Below are 19,087 nucleotides of genomic sequence, written 5' to 3' on the forward strand. Positions count from 1 at the left end.
GTAAGTTTAATATTAAAGATTAAAATTAATAAAACCATAAAAAATTAATATCTCTTTGAAAATAATATAAAAAAACCAGCCTTGAAAATATCTTTTACATCTACTATGTTGCCACGTCTCCATAATTACTTCTTTTTACAATTAATTTTGCAAATATGGCAAAAGAAAATGATGAAATGAAAGAAAAATTACAGCGTGCTAATTTATAACATTTATAATTAATTAGAACCTTTATAGCGTGCTAATTTATTTAATTTAATAGAATCTGAAACTGGAACTTCTATCTTTTCTTTTGTATCTATGACAAGAAAATTCCAAGTAAATCCAAAGCAGCCGCTATTTAAGGCGAAACTTGACCTGCAGCAAAGCGCGCACACACACACCTCAAACTCAAAAAAAAAAAAAAAAAAAAAAAAAAAAAAAACACACTCTCAAAGGCTCAAACTCAAATGGTACTTTCAAAGCAAGAGGGGGAAAGGGAACACAAAAAATACGCAAAACCAACACCTTCCACAACAACAACCATGATAGCCTATCTCCAACACTTGCCCCACGGAAACGACACCGAACCCATTCCAAACGAGGACGTTTCAGCCCTCAAATCGGCTTTCCGCTTCGCCGCCACTTCCGCCGCCGCCAAGGACTTCGGCGGCATGAAATCCGCCAAGCCCTTAGCCTACATAAAACCCTTCGCCGCGGCCGACGTCGCTCACGCGGTGAAAGAGGCGGCGCGTACTCCCCACCTCACGGTGGCGGCGCGCGGCAACGGCCACTCCATTAACGGGCAAGCCATGGCCGATAAGGGACTCGTCCTCGACATGCGCGCCATGGAGGACCATTTTAACCTCCTCCATCTCGACGGGTCCCTATACGTCGACGTTTCGGGAGGGGCATTATGGGAAGAAGTGCTTAAACGCTGCGTCTCGCAGTTTCGCCTCGCTCCGAGGTCGTGGACCGATTACCTCGGTTTAACGGTTGGAGGAACGCTCTCTAACGCCGGCGTGAGCGGCCAGGCTTTCCGTTACGGCCCGCAAACGTCCAACGTAACGGAATTGGAAGTCGTTACGGGGAAAGGCGATGCCTTGGTCTGCTCCGAAACCCAAAATTCTGAGCTTTTCTTTGGGGCGCTTGGTGGGCTGGGCCAGTTCGGTATCATAACCAGAGCCCGTGTGGTTCTTCAACAAGCCCCAGATATGGTGCGCTAAACTAAATATACAAATTATTTTTTCTTCTTTAATTTTTTATAAATAAAAAATATTACTTATTTATTTATTTGGGGGTTACTAGGTGAGATGGATAAGGGTGGTTTACTCGGAATTTGAGGACTACACTAGCGATGCGGAGTGGCTGGTGAGTCTCCGAGAAGGTGACGGTTTTGACTACGTGGAAGGGTTCGTTTTTGTGAACAGTAATGACACTTGCAACGGATGGCCCACGGTGCCCATGGGCTCGAACCAACGGTTCGACCCGGTTCATGTCCCTTCCAGCGCTGGCCCGGTTCTCTATTGCTTAGAACTTGCCTTTCACTATCGTAACACAGACCCCCCTTCCGATGTTAATATGGTAATTATATTTAATATTTTTTTTATTCGGCATGACAGGGCCTGGGGTTTGCGATTTGTCTTTTATTATGGGGTCGGGCTGAGTGTTGGCCAATGATGACTCAGTGGGTCGCTTAATTTAATAAAAAGAATTAACCATTAACAAAAGACAAGTTACCTTAGCGATAGAGGAAGCATTTGAAGTGGGTCCCTGGTAAAAAAAGTCAATAGACGAAGATTCACCTACACATGTACGAAGTTGAGGGAAGGAGGGTGGTTTATTTAATTCTTGTCTGCTTACACAACGTCACAGATCGTTTGGGTTAATGTTTGCGATTTTATTTTACTATTTATATTTGTTGATGGTCATAATGGAGTTGAGTCTAGTTGAAGAGAAAATGGCAATGGTTCCTGAAAACTGACTATTCGGTCATAATGTATCTTCCATTGGATTTTCTGACACATCACCTCTCCTAAAAAAGCCATTGTTTTTCGCTTCAAATTACCCAACGGGACTGTACCTTGCGTGCCCTGATACCTTAGGAAATAGCATAAAATTGTTAAGGTTAAAATGGTCATGTAACATCAGTGGGGTGCTCCATTGCTCTGATCATTGAGATCTCGCTGACGTTACGGTCCCCACAGTTGCCAAAAATGCATCATTTTCTGGAATCTGTAGGAAAATAAAAACATATTCCCAATGACGTAAATACCCTCGGGTCAGTGGTAACACTCATTCAATTTATTATCGTAGGAGGTGGATAGATTGCTTGGACGGCTAGGATTCATTGAGGGTTTGAAGTTCGAGGTGGATGTGACGTACATGGAGTTCCTGCTACGTGTAAAGCGCGTGGAGGAAGAAGCAAAAGCCAACGGCATCTGGGACGCACCTCACCCATGGTTGAACCTGTTCGTGTCCAAGTCCAACATCGCTGAATTTGATCGTGAAGTGTTCAAGAAGATCCTCAAGCACGGCGTTGGTGGCCCCATTCTCGTGTACCCACTATTGCGAAGCAAGTAAGTATACTAGTTACTCCAATTCCTTCTATTTTCTAAAGATCAAATATATCATTTTTTGAACCTATTTTTATTCTTCAAATTTAAAATTTATATATATATATATTAATTGGAGAAAATCTTGAGGGATAGGGCGAGTGTGTAATTTAAATGCGTTTGTTGGGTTGGTTGAGGTGTGAGCTTGAGCTCGACATGAAGTGGTGCATATATGGGGAAGAATGAAACGGAAGAGGGATATGGGGTGTGGGTCCCACGTATGTGAATCACCTGAGGTGAGGGCTTTGGGTCTATGTTATGTGCATAGTGAGCTTGGGTGTGGACCACCAATTTGAAACGAGGGGTGGTTAAGATCTTTGGTGTGTGTCAAGGCAAAGTGGGACCCCACCCATCCCCATCTTTTGGTCGTAAGGTAACCTCAGCTGTTTCATCATACTTCTGCGGTTGTACCATCTTCCTCTGCGGATGTCCGTACAGGATGACCCCTGCATTTCTATTCCTTTTCACTCCCTGCCCGCGGTTGGCGCTTACCCTAACTTCAACCTGTTCCTTTCCATCGGGACAAACTCATCAGCCTGTGCGTCAATTCAAATTCATTTTCCATTTTTCTATTTTTTATAAAACTAGTCCTTTTTTCTTATATTTTTAATGTGATAAATATTTTTTTGTCTCATTTTGTTACCTAAAAATCCTTAAATGTTTGAGTCAAGGTTGGGCGATTAGATAATGTCTCTCTCAACGTAAAAGCTCTAAAATTTGAATCTTCCCGACTTTATAGATAAAATTCGCGAGGTCACAATCTATAAAACCACTAGTAGGAAATTCTCTACGGATCTGGGAAACGAGATTTTGTTGATTAATTCCATGGGAACAAGGTATCTTTCGTGGTGAGTGTTGGCAATTAGAATGGACAAGGATATTTATTCGCCAACCGGATTACAGCGACACCGGTCTTTGTAAGGACTCTAGAAACGAGATTTGATTTCTGACAAACAAAACAAAATGGCCCTTCTGGTTCCACATACACAGGGGTTATGGCGATTCTCTTCTGGGGATTAGAATTTGGTTCTTTTAGAGGGTCCCCTCCCCATCCCCACCTTGCCTAATCTGTAACTGGTTTAAGTCATGCGCGACCCATTAATGAATTGACCTCATGCACTAATTAATTTCATTATCATCACACTAATTACTATACACATATATGATTGGAAAATTAATTTAATTCCCATGATTCATTTTTAATATAAAGTCACTAGCTAGACAATTGATTAATTATATACGCTTATTTTGTTTTGTAATTCAGGTGGGATAGTCGACACTCGGTAGTGGTGCCGGACAGCAACATCTTCTACATTATAGCATTGCTCCGATTTATTCCACCACCCCCAAAGGGACCACCCACTGAACTGTTGGTGGCACAAAATCAAAACCATGCCATTATTCAGTTATGCTACAACAGAGGCTTTGATTTCAAGTTATATCTCCCTCACTACCAGTCACAGGAGAACTGGATGCGACACTATGGAGATAAGTGGTCCACATTCGTCCAGAGAAAGGCCAATTTTGATCCCTTGGCTATTCTTGCACCTGGACACAAAATTTTTTCCAGAATCCCTCATCAACCTTTGTCTATCACATAATTATTTTACATTAATAAATTGTTTTTTCTTTTTGTTTCTCACCCATTGTCATCATTTTCTCCTTTTTATTTTTATATTTTTATATTTTTACTCCCCCAGCAACGCCGTAGCCATGTTGTATATCAATGTTTTTGGGGCGAAATTAATATCAATCTTGCTCCTTTGCGCTGTCAATTGAGGATTTGATGAGTCACATATGCGTACATACATACATATAAATAATTAAATCTAAATTAAGCCTGTGGGAAAGGCCAAGATCGTAGCGATTCAACACTTGGGTTCGTGATGTATGACACGTATAGATATATATAAGTACAGCTTAATGACTCTAATTGTTTGGCGTCACTTTCAACCTATCAAGCAAACTAGCTAGTGCATGTCAACCAGTCCTTTTCCCTTTGTCTCTCGGGATTTTTAATCTTTAAGAACCTACGTGCCAATCATCAATTTGGACCGCGCACTACATGTATATGTGTCTTATCTGAGACAATTTTAACTGGCTTTGATGTTTCGGTTGAATTTTGTTTCGTCCTTAGCTACGATCGATCAATTGTAGTTAACAGTGATACTCACTACTCCTTTTGGATTCAATTCAAATTAGTAACTCGAAAGATGGAAAAAGTAAAACATATATAAATCTGAAAGTGAAGCCACTTGGGTTTGGAGTTAGGTATATGGGATTCTTTATTCCATTTTGTAGCTTTTTTAAGTAAAAAGATCAAGTCTAATCCAATAAAAAAGCTAAAATCTCAAGGAAAGCTTTCGCTTTTTTTTTCCCTTACCCTTTGAACTGGTTTCCACAAATCCTCGGGCTCTGCTTGTTTGACGCGAAAATCAAACAAAATCTACTTGGTTTCTTGATTCTCCACTTTCATATTCTTTCTTTTGGTAACTTTTGTATTCTTTCGTCTTGTTCTTTTTCTCTCGTGTAATTTCCTTTTACTCTTATTAAAAGTAGAGAAAAGTAGAAAATACTCGGGGTCCCCTACGTAGCTTTAGAAGGCAATAATAAGATCATGATTTCTTGTAAGAAGCACCACCCAATCACAAAACGTTACGCGATTAGACTCATGCAAAAGTAGCATCTACGTTCTATGGTAAACGTGTCATGCACGGACGTGTTTATTTTCTCATCTATATCTACGTTCTAACACAGTACGGACGCGTAGGTGTTGCGCGTGTTAAACATCTTACAATTTACAGCTCCCACTTTTCCCTGCTTTCATAAATATCCTTAATGCTTTGTTTAGTTTGATGAATTCAAAAAAAAAAATAACCATTTAGTTGATTAAGTTCTTTTGATGAATTAAAATTATTTATTATCCAATCATTTGAAGATTTCTCATGAATTTGGGATATGAAGTTATTTTAAAATTTTGAAATTAATTATTTTATTTTATACAAATTTTAAGTAAAAATTAAAATTTCTCATAAAATAGTAATGAGTAAATACTAACAATTCCACCTATTTATACCAGCGCTTATTTTTAACGACTAATTGGAAATGATTATTTTTACTCATTTAATTTTTAAATCTTACTTTATTTTTATAACATTTAAAAAGAAGAAAATATGTCACAAATAATAAATAAATAAATAAAATTTATTAAATATTATTTTTTATATTCAAATATTTTACATAAGAGTAAAATTTAAATTTTTTTATCTTATTTAAAAATAATAAATAATTAAAAATTCATTTTTTTAATTTTTAAAAGATATATGATTCATAAACTTTATTTTTATTATATTTTATAGTAATATGTTTATTTATTATTTTATATTTATAAGTTATTCTAATAGTTAATTTTTTGTTTATGTTCCATTCAATCAGTTAAGTTTTTAACTTTTCGCTTTTCATTTATATTTTCAACTTTTAATTAGCTTATCAGCTAATTTTATAAATAAACCTTTAAGTAGTTTTAAAAATTGAAAAATTAAAATCACATAGTCTAAATTAGAGAAAAATACAATTAAACAAAAAATATTATCAATTTTTAAAACTTATTTTAAATATCTAAATTTGGTTAATTTTTATTTAAAAATTATTATATTTAAAAAATAATAAATACTTTTATTTTCAATAGAATTTACTCTTTTGATCTCTTAAAATATACTTTTGAAATTTTCGTTAATATTTAACAAAAATATTAAAGAGAAGAAAAAATAAATAGTACAAAGCATCGTAAATATTCAATACATACCAAAAATTATTATTATCACTATTATTAGAAGGTAATAAAATCTAAAACAAGATAAATAATGTGATAAAAAGAGAAAAAAATATTATATATCTACATCTTTATATTTATTAAGTAATTTTTTATTTAAAAGTTCTATTTTGACTTAATATTGTCCTTTCAGTAACTAAAAAAAAACTCGAAAATTAATCAATATTAATACAAATTTTTATTTTTCACCTTAAAAAAGATAATAATTAATTAAATACGTAGAATTAAGACGAGCCAAGTCCCAGTTACATGAAATGAACGGGATTTGAGAAGCCTATGTCACTTCCAACAAATAGAATAATCACTATCCTAATGACATTATCTAAGTGAATTCATGAACTCCTGCCATTGCTTGTTTGTTTTGTCATTCCATTTACATTTAAAGGAGACCAATTCCTGTTGTTCAACACTATTGTTGTTCCTACGTGTCTACATTTCCATATGATACCCACTTTCTTTCCTTTTTTCTGAGATTCTTAGTGTTTAAAGTTTCTATCACACTTTAATTCACTAAACTGAATCAAACCAATCCATATATTTCAGAAAAGAAAGTTCTCTCAACGCTATTTTTTTTTAATTCTCATAACTCAAATTTAAAACATCACTTAAATAAACATTCTTTTTATACGCTTTTAATTCCAACCACTTGAGATATGCTATCTTACGTTGTCAATCTTATATTTGGTTTGGGGAGAAAAATTTTCAATGAATGTAAATAATGCAATATATACCCACTGTTAAATTTTTAGTAATTTCCTTTAAAATTAATACAAATTATTATAAAACATACATGGTTTTAGAAATAAATGTGTAAAAACTACATGTGTTCAAATATTTTAGTTTTGTAAAATCTTAAAAAATGATTTAATTAATGAAATATTATTTTATTGATAATTTGTAAACATCTCATTATATTTAATTTCATTGAAAACTGTTTACCATTGATTAAAGAAACTTAAAAAAATCATTAAGTGAATAAGTAATTACGGGAAAAAGAGGTTGATTTACACGTGATCATGACTGCATTAGAAGAGAATACATACAAAAAATACTATCACATTTTAAAATAAGAGAATTCAAATTTGTAATTTACAGAAATGAACAAAATAAACTACAAAATATCCTATATAATAATTGTTTCTAGCTATTTTTATTTTTTTGGTATAATTTTTGTTTAATAAAATTAAACTATTAATATAATATGTCAACACTAATAATATAGTATATTATATTAACAAAAATATTATTGGTACGAAAAATTGATATAACAGACATATTATGTTGTTAGCATAGTACATCATACTATTGGTAATAATTCAATATTTATATCAAGAGTTTAGTTTTTGTTAGATAAAAAATCTATTAATTAATATAATTTAAATTTAAATTTTATGAAGCACTCTGTAATTACGCAATATTTCTTCACAAAAATAATATTTTATTTATTATTTTCTTCTTTGACACTTTAGTCATTATTGTTTATTTATTTTATAAAATTAATGAATAAATATTTTTATATTAACCTATCCTTAATAATTAATGTATATTTGGTAAAGGACAATAAGTAAACAAATAAATAAAGTATTAATTAGTACAGTTAATAAAAGGTATGATAAAAATTAAATAATATTTTTTGTAAGATTTAGAATACTAATTATTTTTTAAAATTTTATACAAAATTTTAAACATTAAAAAGAAACACCGTAGTATAAGATTGAAAGGAACATGGAAAGCGAAAATAAGGGTGGAAGAGAGGGGAAGTAAATGCTACATTCAAACAAAACTTAAATTATGTCCCTCTTCTTCATTGAACTTCGGGTGTCTTGATATTGTCTCAATTATATGTTTATAAATTCGTAAAAAAAATTATAATTAATAATATTAAAATAAACATAAATTTATGCAAATTAGAACGTAAATATAAAATGCTTAAAGTAATATTTCTTTCCTATGTGACGGCAAAAGTTTCAAGTCCTCACTTTTTCAATAGCATCACTTTACTAGAAAGATTTTTAATATTATGATGCAATTCCAATGGTGAAAATCTAGTTGCAGCCTTATAAAGTCATAATTTTAAGTGATCAATAACAGTATAAAACAAATTATAATTCAAATTAGGAAGATAAGTATTTTAATACCCATAATGTTTTCTCCATGTATCTTGCTTCAATGGGAACCTTCTCCTTGCTCTAATTATTAGAGATAATGATGTGGTCATTGTGTACCAAGTCCTTGAGCGTGGAAATTTCTTTATCAATGGTGCTTTTGAAGGAGTGGAACAAAATTAGACCAGTCAAGAGCTGCTTTATCTTTCAGGGATAAGGATGAGATTTGAATTATGATTAGTCATCTGTTCCACCATCGCTATGTCTCCTCTTAATGGAAGAATCTCTAAGTGGTCACCCTTTGGTTCTTGAAGCCGAAAGAAACAAGAGTCATTGGTATATATACCCAGCTCCATCACCACCAAGCTAAGAACCTTAAAAATTCAATAATATAATTATAGGGATATATATATTATGGTTTTATTTACTCAACTATATTATTTTACTCTTTCGAGTAATGTAAATCTAGTAACTAATAACTCTATTTCCATTTATATATAAAATTACTCCCTCCAACATGGAATTGCTTTTATTCATTCAGTGGGTTTGCCAGATTGGGGAAGTTACAGTTGATGATCAATTTGTAGATTAATGTATATTCAGCCTCCACTTTTGATTCTTTTTTGAGTTGGTCTATGTGCAAGCACGTGATTTATCTTCTTTAGTTGGAAGAACGATAGTATCTCTCTGGATGATAAAATATATATACTTCGAAAGCAGAGCTTCTTTTTCATCCATGGAAAACTATGAGTACCAATTCAAGAAGTATAGTATGGTATATGAGATTTAACTTTACCGGACTCTGCTCGCTGGGAAAGAATATTCCACCTTTTGAGCTGAATAAACAAAAATACAAGAGCATAGTTTGACCTAAACAGTGGATTTCCATGCACGTTCAAGAAAAGAATTTATGCACTGATTTTGTACGATAACCCACATAAATTTCTTAATTAAATGCTGTAATTAAGATGACATTAAGAAAGAAAAAACTTTCATTTAGTGGCGGAAAAACTTAGTGACTGAGGGACCAGCTGCCCCAAACATTTTTTGCTTTGTTATCACACTTTTTCAGAAACCATCACAATTACACATCTCAGGTGCATTAACCTATATACAACGCACATGCAATCAATATTCATGTTCTTTTTGTCCCCTTCTCTCGTTTTTCAATCAAATTTATACAAATTCTATTGGATGCATCAGAATTTTGGAGGTACATTAGATAAATGCACAATTTATGAATATCTCTTTAATATTTGAAAGGTCGTTCGTTCTTTATATTTTATCAAGAATCCATTTATAACAATGTGAATATTTCAAATCTACGCTTAGCTTTGTTGTTAGCTTAGATTTGTGAGGCCACTCGAATATGCAAGAGTAGAAAGTATAAAATAAGGTAAACGTAACATTAAAAAAACATATAAATTTTGAGTTTAACCTTGAAATATACAACTGCAAGCTAATGTGAAAAATACTCCCAAGCCTGGAAAATATTTAAAAGAACAATATATACATTTAATTTATTTCAGTTTTATTTTAAAATCAACATCGTAAAAGTCAACAAATATGAGTTCATTAAAAAAACAAATAGATTGTGCTACGAAAATGCTATTTGAACTGTCAAAATATCCAAAGGATAATGATATTAATATTATATATTTTGGCACGATCAAACTTTCCATATTAATAAGAGAATTGCATATAAAAATGTAATGGGCTCCAACCCATTATCTTTGTCTCCGGGCCAACCTCTCTTTTAATTGGGTTTGGGTTGATATACCATATCACTGGGCTTAACAGAAATGTGATGGGCTTTCTTCCAAAGTTCTCTATTCTTCCCAACTCTGTATGGCACGTACCAGTGTTCATTTGGTGACTTTGCCTAATACAAATCAATGATTCCAGTTTTATTTATTTTTAATACAATTCTGTCCCTTTTTAATTTTATAATCAGTTAAAATGGTGAATGAAGGGAAATGGTATACTACTTTCTTCACAACCTTTCTTATGCTTACAACCGTACAATTATGTTTTCCCATCATTAAATACGAGTTGTTATTGATTGCCTTAAGACACAGAGTTGGGTTATAGATCACTGACTCGTTCTAGAAATGAATTACACCTATTTATCTATATTGAGATTTTCCTGTTGTTGTTGATTAAAATGGGCCTTGTTTTAGATAAAGCCTTCAATGAAAATGGGCCATGTCATGGAACTAAGGCAGAAGAGGGTATGTAGCACTAGCGTTAAGAGAGCTAGAAATTGGACAGAGCAACTGAAAGAAAAAGGAAAATATTTGGTGTTTGCATGGTGGAAATTTGGAGTGGGACATGATGTTGGGTGTTGGTAAAGTACCGAAACCTAATTCTCACGTCCAACAAAGTAAGCACACGGGGAAAGAGAAATGGAAGTTGTTGCTGCCACTAAACTACGCAATCTACTGTACAACAACTGTGCCTTGTTCTCGCGTGTCATCAATGGAAAGGACGCACAACATCATACACACATAAAGCTACCAATTCCATATATACAAACAGTCACATAGATGCTGATTGCTGAAATAATAATAATTTATATCACAAAATGGATCGTGCCACACATTTATTTTCCCTCCTTTATCTCATATTGTATTATTACTTTAGTTAAAACCATATTATAAATATCAAGAAAATTATAATTATTCTTTAATTTAAATATAAGTACAGTTAAGTTTAAATCCTTCTTCAAGAATCTGTCTAATAATAATACCGTAATTGTAGAAAGTAACATCATTACTATTAACTAGATGAACTGTGTGTTCGAAAATTATTTTATAATTTTCACTCTAACTCCAAGTCAAAGTTTAGTATTTTAAAAAAGTTTACAAAGATATTATAATTTCTAACATGGACATGAAGGCCATGGAGTCAATTGTCAACCAACCAAAATAAACAAGAAGATTGACAGTCCATAGGATGTGATCTATAAAAAAAATTATTGCAATAAACATTGTATTGCCGAAAAACTATATTATGATACATATAGTTTATTAAAATAATAAATAACCATTTTTTATTAAAATACACAACATTAATTATTTTTGTGTAATTTTAGTATATTTTAAATTATATAACTGCTTAGATCAGTTCATCAATTCTTCCCTTTTTACACACTTCTATTCTCGCAGTCGAGATACTTGAAGTTAGATTTAAGTAACTAGTAAAAAATAATAAATACTATTTTTAATATATTAAAATTAGTCAGAATATTTGCGAAAAAGTAAAGTTATATCACAGGTTAAATGTGAACCAGGTTTAAAATAAAAGAATGGCTGTGAATAATTTGCCATTTTAAAAAAAATCTAACTAACCCAACTTGCTATTTAAATTAAGCAAATACGTGGAAGAGTTATGTTCAACATGCTAGTTTATCTACTTTTTTATTTTATTACAAATGTAAAAGAAAATTAAGTTTTACTTATTTTTACTAGTAGTAATTAAAGTTAGCCAATAGCAATCAACATCTCTATATATATATAATTAATTATACTTACTTATCATTGAATATATTAAATTTTGAAACATAAAAATTTATTTCTATATATGTAATTTCATCTACTTATTATTCTATAAATTAAAATTCAGAATATATAAAGTCACTCGTATTAACTACACTTACTTATTATTTTGTGCATTAAAATTTGAAACGTATAACTCACAAATTAAAATTATATTTTATTCACACTTATTATGTTTGAATTGTATTTAAAAAATATTTATTAGTGTTGCTTATTATAATATGTTACAAACGGCAACATAAATATTTATATTATAAATTAACTTAAATTACCATTATTAAAATTAATTATAATATTTTTTATAATTTATGAATTAAAATTATTATTATATTTTAATATAATCTATATTTTATACGTACTTCAAACACTAAAATATATTTTGAATTAAAAAATTTAACTTACATTAGTTTATATTATAAATTATTAAATTAAATTTATACTAAAAGATAAATTTGTATATTTAAATTATTTTATTAATTAATTTAACATAATCTATATTTCAATATGTACTTCAAATACTAAAATGTAATTTGAATAAAAAAATATATTTATAAAATTATTTGTTTATATTATATATTGTTAAATTAAATTTTTAATAAAAATATAAGTTTACATATTTAAATTATTTTATTAATTATTTTAATATATTCTATATTTCAATATTTATTAACAATACAAAAATGTAATTTGAATTAAAAATACTACATTTATAAAATTATTCGTTTATAATATATATTGTTAAATTAAATTTTTAATGAAAAGATAAATTTACAAATTTATATTATTTCATTAATTATTTTAATATAACATATAATTTAATATATATTTCAAAAACTAAAATTTACTTTAAAATAAAAAGTTATATTTATATAATTATTAGTTTATATTATATATTATTAAATTAAATTTCTAATAAAAAGACAAGACAAGATCAAATAAGATAATTTAAAATTACTTAACTGCTTACATAATTTAAGAATTATAATCATAATTAATTCATACTTATTATCTTTGAATTGTATTTAAGAAAAATTTATTAGAATTGATAATTATATAATATTAAAAATGACAATAATAAAATTACTGCAAATAATATTTAATAAAAAATTATTAAAATATATTATAAATAATTTAAACAAATTTTAAAATTTTCTACGTTAAATGTTGAAAATAGAAAAAATAATAATGATTAATGTGTACAAAAATACTTTTGAAAAAATTTAATAAAGTTCTTGAGTTATCATTTAATTATAAATAAAAATGTATCTTTGTTTTTAACTTCTATTTAATATTTGAATGTTAATTATTGTTTTATATTATATATTATTAAATTAATTTTTTAATGAAAAGACAAGTAAACTATAATACAGATAAAAAAATAACTTATATCATATTGATTTTTTATTTTTTGACTTTTCATATATCACCAAGTAGGACTTCATCTCTACTTATATAAGTTATATTTACACAATTTTTAAAAATTTGCTCACGGTTCTTTCTATTGTCATTTTTTTTTCCTTTGTATTTTGGAATCATATCATCTGTCAATAATTACCTACCCAGGTAAGTACATGTATTTTCGAGTTTGATATTTTTTATTTTGTTTCACTAAATTGTGTTATATATTTTAATTTAATTTCTTGAATAAGCATAAAGTTGTATTTTTTTTTTAAATGATATCATATATTAAATTTTATTTTTAATTGATTAATTTGTATTAAATTTATTATTATTTTTCATGCTTTTGTAGGAGAACAATAAGTTGTAATGAAGATAAATAGATTTTTCTTAACGATCTGGATTCAATAACAGATGATTATATCAAACTTATATCTCCAAACATGGAAACACTAAATTTACCAAAAAGAAAGAGGAAATTAATGTATAAATTATGAATTTATAATGTATTGTTCAAATTTCTTAGATCATACAGTAATTTATATTTGATATTTTCTTTTAAGTCGCAACTTAAGGAAGATGAAGTAGAATATGGTGAACAAAAGGCAACAATGGAAGATTTAGAGGATTAAACTATTTTTATTGCAATATTGTATAGATATTTTTAATATTATGTAGAATTTGAAAAGTAAAATGTTTATGATTCTCCAAAAAAATTGATTTTCTTTTTGTGATCCTATTTTTAAAGAACTAAAAAAAAAGATTGAATTTTTTTTTTTATAGTTCTAAAATTTTAAATGAAAGAACAAAATTATTTCTAAATATTTCAAAAGATATTGTAAAATAGATCATCAAATTGTACTAATGAATAAAAATAATTAAATAGTAAAATATATATATATTAATTTCTTAAGTTACATTTTAATTAAAAATAAAATTATATATTTATTTTAAATTATACTCAAATTTGAGTGATATTAATTTAAATTATTTTATTAAATACAATATATACAATCTATATTTTAATTTGTACTTCAAATACTAAAATATACTTTGAATTAAAAAAAAACTGCATTTACAAAAGATAGTAGTTTATATTACATGTTGTTAAGTTAAATTTTTGATAAAAAGATAAATTTATATATTTAAATTAGTTTATTAATTAGTTTAAAATAATTTATAATTTGATATGTATTTTAAACTCTAAAACTTAATTTTGAACTAAAAAATTGACAGTTACAAAATTATCATTTTATATTATATGTTATTAAATTAAATTTCTAATGAAAAGACAACTTTACAAATAAAAATATTATATATAAAATAAAATTAAAATTGTTAAAATAAATTATAATATTTTGGTTCTTTACTTTAAGTTAGGTTTAAATTTAAATGATATTAATTTAAATTATTTTAAAAATTAGTTTAATATAATCTATATTTTATTATGTACTTCAAACATTAAAATGTACTTTGAATTAAAAAAATTACACTTACAAAATTATTAATTTATATTATATATTGTTAAATTAAATTTCTAATAAAAAATAAATCTACATATTTAAATTATTTTATTAATTAGTTTAATATAATATATAGTTCAATATGTACTTCAGATATTAAAATATAATTTGAATTAAAAAATTACATTTAAAAAATTATTAGTTTATATTATATATTGTTAAATTAAATTTTTAATAAAAAGATAAATTTACATATTTAAATTATTTTATTAATTAGCTTAATATAAGATAATTTAAAACTACATTAAATTAAAAATTATTAAAATTAATTATACTCATTTGCATAATTTAATAATTATAATTATAATTAATTCATACTTATTATCTTTGAAATATATTTAAGAAAAATTTATTAGAATTGATAGTTATATAATGTTAAAAATGACAGTGATAAAACTACTGTGAATGATATTTAATAAAAATAGAAAAGATAATATTAATTAAATTGTTCAAAAATATTTTTAAAAAAAATTGATTAAGTTCTCGACTTACCTTTTAATTAAAAGTAAAAATATATGTTTGTTTTAAATTCTATTCAACATTTGAATGTTAATTATTGTTTTATATTATATGTTATTAAATTAAATTTTTAATAAAAAAAAGCAAGTAAACCATAATAAAGAAAAAAATACAACTTTTATTATATTAATTTTTTATTTTTTGACTTTTAATATATCTCCAAGTAGGACTTCATCTCCACTTATATAAATCAAGTTTATACAAATTTTAAAAACTTGCTCACCCCTTTTTTTTAGGCATCTCATATTGGGCAGCTCACAGACCAAACTTTAAAGAGTCAACGAGTATAGAAGAGAAAGTTTATCTTTATCTATTGAATGATCATCTGCGTATCAAGCATAAAAAAAGTTCATATTAAATGCATACAATTGATAAGAAAGTGAAAAATCCAACAATGTCCCTTTATAGTTGCTTTTATATGAGTCGGTGAAAGTTTCAGTTAGAGTTAAATAGGAAGTTTTTCCTAAGTACTTCTAATACAAGCGAATACTCATCTTCTATAGGAGGTATAATAAATGAGATATAAATTGTGTTTCCCTCCTAAGTCTTTGAGCTGGAGTTTGTTTTAGTGATTCACTGTTCTTTTTATTTTTTTATTTTTTTTTTGTATTTTGCAATCATATCAACTATCTAGAATTATCTATCCACATAAGTTAAGTATATGTGTTTTTTATTTTATTTTACTAAATTGTGTTATATATTTCAATTTAATTTTTTGTATAAGCATAAAGGTGTATTATTTTTAAATGATATTATGTATTGAATTTTATTTTTAACTGATTAATTTGTATCAAATCTATCATTATTTTCTTTAATACATCGTAAGTAATTATTTACTTTTATGTTTTTTATACTTTAGAAGAGAATAACAAGTTTCAATAAAGATAAATGAATCACAATTATGGGATACACTAAATATATACCATAAAAAATAGTTAATTAGTACTGATACGGTATTAATTGATAAAAAGATATTAGTATTTGTATTTTCTTGATTAAAAATTTATTACTTTTAATAAATTATAATTGAGCTTAAATTTTTTATGTTGTTGTATAATAATTAAATAACTTAATTTATTTTTAAATTTTTTAATTAATTAATCTTTTCTTTCTATAGAGTAATTACATACATGCTTTCATAATATAAAGTATTTCTTACCGATTCAAAGGTATATTAAAGGAAGAAAAAATATACTTCATAACAAATTTTTCAATGTTATTAAGGGTGATAAAATAATTTTTTACCATATCTTTGAATTTGTGAACTTTGAAGATTTGAAAAGTCACTGTGAAAATAACGTTTTAACATGTATTTTGCCGTAAAACTTTACTAAAATTGTTATATTATTTGTATTTAATTTATGAATTATTTTTCTAAATTTATTTATTTCATGAATAGATGTGATTGTAGTGGTCATGCACACAAGTTCTATTGAAGAAAAAATAACTACTTAAAGCAAGATAAAAGAAGGAGAAAATTAATGTATAAATTATAAATTTGTAATGTATTATTCAAATTTCTTAGATCATAGAATAATTTATATTTGATATTTTCTATTAGGTTGCAACTTGAGGAAAATGAAATAAAAAATGTTGAACAAAAGGCAACAATGGAATATTTAGAAGATTGAACCATTTTTATTACAATATTGTATAAATACTTTTAATACTGTGTAGAATTTGAAAAGTAAAATGATATCAAATATTTCTGTCTTTTAAAAAATAATTTTGTTATCTTATTATATATATATATATTAATTTATTATTATATAGATTATGTATTGACTTTATTCTTAACATAAAATTTGTTTAAATTTTATATGACTGATAAATTTTATATTATATCAACATCTGTAATTCTAATTTGTTCCTACTTGGGTAACACTGGTCTTCAAGTCTCTGATATGTTGTGATGACGTCTCTCTGGTTGTCACTGACGTGAGGAGGGTACCTGCCAAAAGCACTCCGATGCTAAAGTCAAGATTCGGTTCTGAGCAATAAATGTTATTTTTATAATGAAAAGTCAATGCTTTATCTGTATTTTTACCTTCTTTATATAGGCACTGTAATGGGCTAATGGGCCTATTAAGCCAGTCTTGATTTTTAGCCTTTTATTTAAAGTAAATAATATCTTGATTATTACCCTTAATTGGGTTAATTACTTTTTAATCTTGATAAAGGGTATCTGGCCAAACTAGGCCGAATAGGTACTCAATTTCTTTTCCCTACAAGTGGACCGAGTTGTTCCCTATCTAATACACTAGCCCCCTAAGCCCGAAGAGGTACGAAGCGAGGGCTTAAATAGTTGTCAGGCTCAGTTAGACAAGGAGTAGTCGACTAAAGTGAATTTGAACGAGACCGAGGGAGGATTCGGTATCGAGTAGATGAGTGGTGATAGCATTTAAACTTGATTGATGTATACCGAGTGTACACCGAAGGGTATTCAATTTAGTAACAGAATGATATAGGCCAAGAGAGTAGATAAGAAATCATAATATAAGAGAAAAAATAAATAATTGAAAAAGGAATATTCTAGAATGTTGCCCTTCAGGGTTTCCTCAGTGTGTGTGTATGAAACGAAAGAGTACCCAACCTCATATGTTGATCTAAAAAGGATCTGACGATTCAAAAGGGGGGCGACCTTTCGTTTGCCCGAAACCAAATCTCCTATAAATATGTGGTGGTCCCTGCGTCCATTTTCTACTCTTTTACTCTATACCGTAACGTGCACACAGTTGTTCTAAACCGAAAGGTGTTCATTTTTCAGAGATCTTCACTTTTCCTTTCATACCGACTACTTACAAGGTGCGTTTTAATTTCTCATTTCTCTTTCCTTCATGGCCGATTGAGTGAGAGGATTCTTTGTCCAATGTCTCGGGACCATCTACTGTTGAAGTAGACATTATAAACGAAACTAAGGGGAGTGGCGAGGTTTTATCAATACCAAGCAAGAGGATTGAAGAAGCACAAGTCAGAGGATGCAGCACCGAGGCTGAGTCGTCTGCTTCAAGTGATACTGACGCTTCTGAACCCCTACTGAGTACCAGCCCCCCTAGGGAAAGACAGATGTTCCCCCCTGTACCATACCCGGATACGAGTGGGTGCACAGTGAAGTGGCCATGTACTTTTCTCATTTTAGAAGAAATAAAAGTCTTCAGTTTGTAGATCATTGTGATATTTCCTTGTGGAAAGCCTCTGATCCGTATCCGATATACCTCAACCCCTATAAAGGGGACGAAACCGAGAACCATGAGTTTGTTTTCTTGAGGGGCGTTGGGATGACCAACACCTTTTTTATGTATGAATATATGTTTAGAGAGTTAGGTATTAGGCTACCCTTTGATGACTTCCAAATGGGAGTTTTGAGGGTTTTAAATGTAGCACCGACACAACTTCATCCAAATGGGTGGGCGACAATACAGGCCTTTAAAATACTTTGTAAATTCCATTATATAGAACCTAGTGTGGGGCTATTTCTTCATTTCTTTTGTACCCGTCCATCAGACTTAGCAAGGTGGGTATCTTTAATAAGGCAACTTGAGTTGCCTTTGTTTAAACC

The 19,087-nt window shown here is 28.6% G+C and overlaps 1 protein-coding gene across 1 annotated transcript; it reads left to right on the plus strand.

Annotated features, from left to right (window-relative positions):
* The first annotated feature begins 344 nt into the window (after positions 1-344).
* LOC113846270 (cytokinin dehydrogenase 7-like) lies at positions 345-4,446 on the plus strand. The gene is made up of 4 exons (XM_027474340.1): positions 345-1,196; positions 1,288-1,563; positions 2,296-2,558; positions 3,859-4,446. Exons 1-4 carry the CDS (start codon positions 450-452, stop codon positions 4,193-4,195), a joined length of 1,623 nt encoding a protein of 540 aa, XP_027330141.1. The 5' UTR covers positions 345-449; the 3' UTR covers positions 4,196-4,446.
* The last annotated feature ends 14,641 nt before the right edge of the window (positions 4,447-19,087 follow it).

This window comes from Abrus precatorius, unplaced genomic scaffold (genome assembly GCF_003935025.1).
Source record: "Abrus precatorius isolate BTA unplaced genomic scaffold, Abrus_2018 Scaffold8, whole genome shotgun sequence".
NCBI lineage: Eukaryota > Viridiplantae > Streptophyta > Magnoliopsida > Fabales > Fabaceae > Abrus > Abrus precatorius.

Excerpts from the sequence above, each read along its gene's own strand:
- LOC113846270 (XM_027474340.1), top strand. The coding sequence starts at position 450 with ATGGTACTTTCAAAGCAAGAGGGGGAAAGGGAACACAAAAAATACGCA. Across the intron at positions 1,564-2,295 it reads CCCCTTCCGATGTTAATATG|GAGGTGGATAGATTGCTTGG; the intron begins GTAATTATATTT and ends TTATTATCGTAG. Across the intron at positions 2,559-3,858 it reads TACCCACTATTGCGAAGCAA|GTGGGATAGTCGACACTCGG; the intron begins GTAAGTATACTA and ends TTTGTAATTCAG.